Raw genomic sequence first — 6,019 nt, 5'->3', positions numbered from 1 at the left:
ACTGTCTTTCTACCTTACCTGCCACTAAAAACCCAACTCTGGACCAGTTCAACAGCCTTCCTTCCTTCCTTCCTTCCTTCCTTCCTTCCTTCCTTCCCCCTTCCTTCCGGCACTGTCCTTGGTGCTGACTTTGAGATTAATGTGTGTAGTCTCATTTTTCAAAACCATCCATGGGGAGGGGGGTACGAATAGTAAAGAATACAGCAGAATTTGTAATATCTTATTCAATAAAAGGGAAAAAAAGGAAAAAAAAGAATACAGCAGAGGAAAATGCAATAGCCATGCTGGAGAGGCTATGGCTCTCAGCAGAAACTCAGTCTGGGAGTGGGAAGTCTTCCTGGAAGAGGTGACTGATGAGCCCTGCAGACTAAGGAGGAGTAGCTTGGTGGGGAGGACGGGAAAGGATTATTCCAGGCAGTGGGTACTCTATGTACTGGCAGCTGGAACTGCGACTGCATTTGAGGGGTGATTACAAGTATGCCAAGCAAAGAAAGGGGTAAGAGAGGAGCCAACAGGGCTCACAAAGGCATTCACTTCTTAAAATATCTGGTGTTGCCAAGGAAATACTGCTGACCAGATAGTCATAGGCAATGAGGCTGGAAAGTCAGGGTGTCATTGGAGTGTGAAATAGCATTGGATGCCAACCTAATGGGTTCGGATTTTATCTCATTGGAAATGATAGCTAACAGATCTTGGGCTCCTCTGCCCCTGAATCTCATAGCTTTAATATATATATTTTTTATTGATTTCAGAGAGGAAGGGAGAGGGAGAAAGAGATAGAAACATCAATGATGAGAGAATCATCAATCAGCTGCCTCCTGCACGCCCTCCACTGGGGATCAAGCCAGCAACCCGAGCATGTACCCTGGCTGGGAAGCACACCATGACCTCCTGGTTCGTGGGTCGATACTCAATCACTGAGCCACACCAGCTGGGCTTGTAGCTTTATATTTAAATCCATTAATCAACAATGAAATGTAGAAAAATTATTTAATGCCCACTTTAGTCAAATTCGTTGTTTTTTTTATGGCTGTGAAGATGATGAGGAACATACAAGTTTAGAAGTCATAAATAGAAGAAGAAAAGAAAGTGAGTAAAAGAATTATGAAAAAGATCCACTTTCAGATAAGTTGAACCAAAGGGAAAAATGAGGAAGAATTTCTAAACCATGTGTGCTGGGCACTGTGTTAGCAGCCACACACACAGAAATGAATCTTGATTTGGTACTTTATTAACCAAATCACTTAATTTTCTATAGCAGTGTTATATGTTGCTTGTATTCTAGTCTTAGCTACTTTAAAGAGAAAGTAGACTTCAAAATTTTGTAAGTTTTAAAGAAACAGTTACATATGTGAAATTAATATATGTATGTGTCTGTTTATGTGTTTCCTTGGCAGGTCAATGTGAACCAATTACCTTGGAACTCTGCATGAATTTGCCCTACAACTATACACATTACCCAAATTACTTTGGCCACAGGACTCAGAAGGAAGCATCCATCAGCTGGGAGTCCTCTCTTTTCCCTGCACTTGTTCAAACCAACTGTTACAAATATCTCATGTTCTTTGCCTGCACCATCTTGGTACCGAAATGTGATATGAATACAAGCCAACGTATCCCCCCTTGCAGGTAACACAGTGGGGTCTCTCCTATTACCTCAAACATCCTCATTTTCCCTTGGGGAGAAGTGAAGGAAGGAAGACTTAGTCTGAGTTTAGACAAAGTGCGTATCTTGCCAAGGAGCTCTGTATTTAACAAATTACATATTTAAAAGGTAAGGAAGCAGGAATTAGAAAATGAATAATTGAATAAGAATTCATTCCTGAATGAGGGAGGTATAAAGTGCCTTTCATAATAGTTTCTGTACTTCAATGAAATAAAATTACATGTGTGTCCTTTTGGTTGATCAAGAAGTGTTTTGAAAGATGGGAGTTAGCAGAAGACTGGTTGTATCTGCCTCTTTTCCTGCAGCAATGCTGGGTTAAAAATGCTGCTTTTAAATATATACAATGATTTCAGAGAGGAAGGGAGAGGGAGAGAAAGATAGAAACATCAGTGATGAGAGAGAATCATTATTTGGCTGCCTCTTGCACACCCCCCATTGGGGATCAAGCCTGCAACCCAGGCATGTGACTGGAATTGAACCATGACCTGGTTCATAGGTCAACACTCAACCGCTGAGCCACAATGGCTGGGTTAAAATGCTGCCTTCTTGTAGCACTCAGAGGTTAGCTGTGTTACACAAGGAGTGGCCTGAAAGGGACCTAATGCCGGCTTCACAGGCTGGACAGTGGATGGACATTGCTGACAATTTCCTACCTACTTGAGTTAAATAAGAGACAACATCTCAAGAGTGCATCTTGGACTTGAGATATGAATGATATCTATGGGTTAAGAGCGTTGCTATGGAGTCCACTGTCTGATCAAGTTCTGCCTCTTCTCAACCTGGTGTATAGCCTGAAACTGGTTCCTCAGCTTCTCCCAACCTCAGTTCTTATACCTGTAAAATCCGGATAGTGATGGTGGTTTTGAGATGAAATGAAAAGTGCATAAATGCAACGTGCTGCTCATCGATTGTAAGCCCAGAACATAGGGCACGGTGCCCCGATGATAGGGCACGAGCACAGCTGCTTAGCACAGTGCGGTCCCTCTTCTTTGCCAGGTGTTAGGGGCTGTAGTCAGAGATCGTGCATTTAGGAGTCAGCTATCTCGGAGGTGGGCGGCTGCTCTCCCCAGTGCTGTTTTCCATCAAAGGGTGAATCTACAGATGTGCCTGTCTCCATGTGAGTGGTAACTATGGAAACCATATGTTGAGATCAGAAGTCACTTAGAAGCTTAAGAAAAAGCAATAATGACAATATGGTGGACAGATGGAAACACAATAAATTATATACTGAATATCAGATGGATGACAAGGTAGGGGCACCTACAGAGCGGGGCAGGAAACAATAAAATTGCAGAATGACTTGAAGAACTGAACAATTCATACCAAGAGAGTAAAACTTACTGTTGGTTTGTGCACACATAATTCCGAAAATTTCTGTTAAATGCCTTTTGAAGTGCCACTAATAAACTACCTACCCATTTTATTCTATGGATTTCTAAATCTTATTTCCCTTTTGCTGGTCAAGGTCAATGATAGTGAATAATTGCTTTTAATAGTACTTAACAAATTCTTGTGTTTGACTTTCTTTTCATATGTATGTAAAAATTTCCCCAGTGCAGTATTCTCTGGGACAAATTTACATTCACATATAATTTATAATTTCAGGCTTAAATTTCATCTTAAATGCCTAAGATGAGGCTGATCCTGAAACATTTTGCTGAACTTCTTTTAGATACTTTAGTTCTGTTTCTTGGGTTTATACATACACATACATCTTTCATTTTTGGTGAATTTTACATTTTGATATTTATTTAGATGATAAAATTTTTATAACAAGAATAATATCCTAAAATTCATGAAGCAATACATAGTTGCTTTTGTCAAGCCTGTTTATTTTAAAAGTAGTTTTTAATTATGAATCAGAAAAATCTAATATTCTCAAGCCCTTACTTTGTGCTAAATACATTAAGGTACTTCTGCCATCTCATCCTCAATATCACCTTCTGAGGGAGACCCCTGCCATCAGGTCTGCGGTTTTGGCTCAGCACCACACAGATAGGGGTGAAGACAGCGCCCCCTGCAGTTGCCGTGCTGTGTGTTGTACTATTTCCATTTTATAGAAAAAAAATAAGAAATGATAGTCAAGCACTACAGTCTTTCATATAAATTAGGTATTATGTGATTAATTTAAAGTATCAGCAGCAATCGATTATATACACTTTTTATAAATCTGCAACAAACTGTTTAATCCAACAGGCAGTTATCGACCACTAATTGAACTTCCTGTTTTTGCAAACGGATGTGGGAACGCCATGGATTTGTCGTTGTCGTCGTCCCCCTCCCCCCCTCCCCAACCACATCCCTCCGCTAAACCAGCATGGAGTTATACTATGTCTTGTCCAGACTTAAATCTAGACAGAGCTTTATCTGCAGCTTCCTGATTCAATTGCTAACCATTCCCTACCTTGTTGAAATTAACTTACAGTTTAAAGTTTGAGACTTTTGACAAAGAAGAATGTATTTAAAAGGAAATAAGAAATTTACCCAAAAGCTTACTTTAGTTGTGTCTATTTTTAAAAAAATATTTAACTAATTTCTTGGTGATATATAGAGGCAAAACCATGTCCCACCCCATCCCTCAATAGGAAGTAAAGGCATCTTTCATGAGACATGTTGATACCTCAGGTTAATAATATTCTGGGTACAAATGAGAGCACAAATGAAAGCACCTAGCACAATGCTTAGTATATCTTTTCTTTCAAAAGAAAACACACACACAAAAACCCCAACAAACTTAATTTTAACCAACTTGAACTCAATGTAGAGGGTTTGGGAGAGGTACCAGCTTTTCAACAATATTGGTCTACGTGGAATGAAGGAAGGGATGAATGCCGTAGGTAAGCCAGGTGGGCCCATGAAACGGCTCACACAGCTGGTCACCAGAGGGAGAGAACGCTGAGGCTGAGGTTGTTGTATAGATGCCATGACCGTTGGTGGGAGACTATCCACACCGATATTGGCGACTTCCCAGCTCGGAACAAAAATGTTGGAGAATGTGTCTGTCAAAAAAAGGAGGGAAAATGAGAAGGGACTCTGTGTCCTGGATGGTTAGCGTACAGACTCGCAACTAGGAGACAAACAGGTCCTGGAGAGCTAGTACACAGTCTAGTGAACATAGACAGCAATATTGCACTGTAGTCAAACTCACAGAGAGTCTAGATCTTAAGTAGCCCAACCCCAGAAAGAATTGATAAGTGTGTGATAGGGATGCCAACTATCGCTACAACAGCGATTTTATTACAATACATAAACATATCAAATCAACATGTTTTTCTTGTTAAATTACACAACGTTACATGAAATAAAACACATACAATATTTCTATTTCTGCAGTGAAGCTTCTTTTGGTGAAAGGATGCTGCTGGGATGTACTCCCTTTGTAGAGCTATTATTTGTTTTGGTTTCCCAAATACCTATTATGTGCAAGTGCCTCCGTATACAGGGGTAGGCAAAAGTAGGCTCACAGTTGTGCAAATGGAAAATAATACAATGATTAATAAATAACAGTACAAGAATAAACTCTGTTTCACATACAACTGTAAACCTACCTTTGTCCACCCCTGCATATTGATACACATGCACACCAAATACATACACCACACACAGAGACACACCCACAGAGTATTAAAACCCAACACAGACTCCCAACATACATCTCAGGTGTAGTTATTCCTGCCTCTACTGTTTTGTCTTCCTTGCTCTTTCAGAGCTCTGTGTGAACACTCCAAAGAACGCTGCGAGTCTGTTCTTGGGATCGTGGGCCTACAGTGGCCTGAAGACACAGATTGTAACCAGTTTCCCCAGGAAAATTCGGATAATCAAACCTGCCTAATGCCTGACGAAGACGTGGAAGGTTAATTTATAAATTAATTTCTGTGGGGTATCTAATATGGATGAACATATTAGTTCCTTTTTTGAAGTCTCTCTGTTGCTATTTTATATATATACATATATACATATATACATATACATATACATATACATATACACACACACACACACATATATATATATATATGCTTTGAAGAATTTGGTACTCATTTGTTTGACATGGTCTTTATTTTAAAAATGAATTGCAGAGGTGAATTTAATAATACAAGTATTTATTTTAACCACACTTAGCTCACAGAGCCCACTACATATGCATGCTGCTCTTATTCTAGGGTTTCTGAAGGTAATAGTTAGGACTTGGTTCCTTCAACTGCAAAGCATTTGGAGATCTTGGCAATATGGGAGCTTCAGGCGGAGAAACGAAATGGGGGACCAGTCCCAGGTGGAAAGACTAGACTGGGAAACAGTCATGACATGTAGGGCAGCTGGGTAGGTAGAAGCGTGGACTCCACAGGACATTTT

The 6,019-nt window shown here is 40.0% G+C and overlaps 1 protein-coding gene across 1 annotated transcript in view; it reads left to right on the top strand.

Annotated features, from left to right (window-relative positions):
* Window positions 1-6,019, top strand: part of CORIN (corin, serine peptidase) — a 181,332-nt gene that overhangs the window by 130,836 nt on the left and 44,477 nt on the right. The window contains exons 10-11 of the mRNA XM_015560986.1: window positions 1,398-1,629; window positions 5,374-5,519. Of these exons, the coding sequence (XP_015416472.1) occupies window positions 1,398-1,629; window positions 5,374-5,519 (378 nt within the window). The remainder of the gene's footprint in view (window positions 1-1,397; window positions 1,630-5,373; window positions 5,520-6,019) is intronic.

This window comes from Myotis davidii, unplaced genomic scaffold (assembly GCF_000327345.1).
Source record: "Myotis davidii unplaced genomic scaffold, ASM32734v1 scaffold455, whole genome shotgun sequence".
NCBI lineage: Eukaryota > Metazoa > Chordata > Mammalia > Chiroptera > Vespertilionidae > Myotis > Myotis davidii.
Note: the sequence above shows the minus strand (reverse complement) of the source record. Positions and strands in the feature narration are given on the sequence as shown.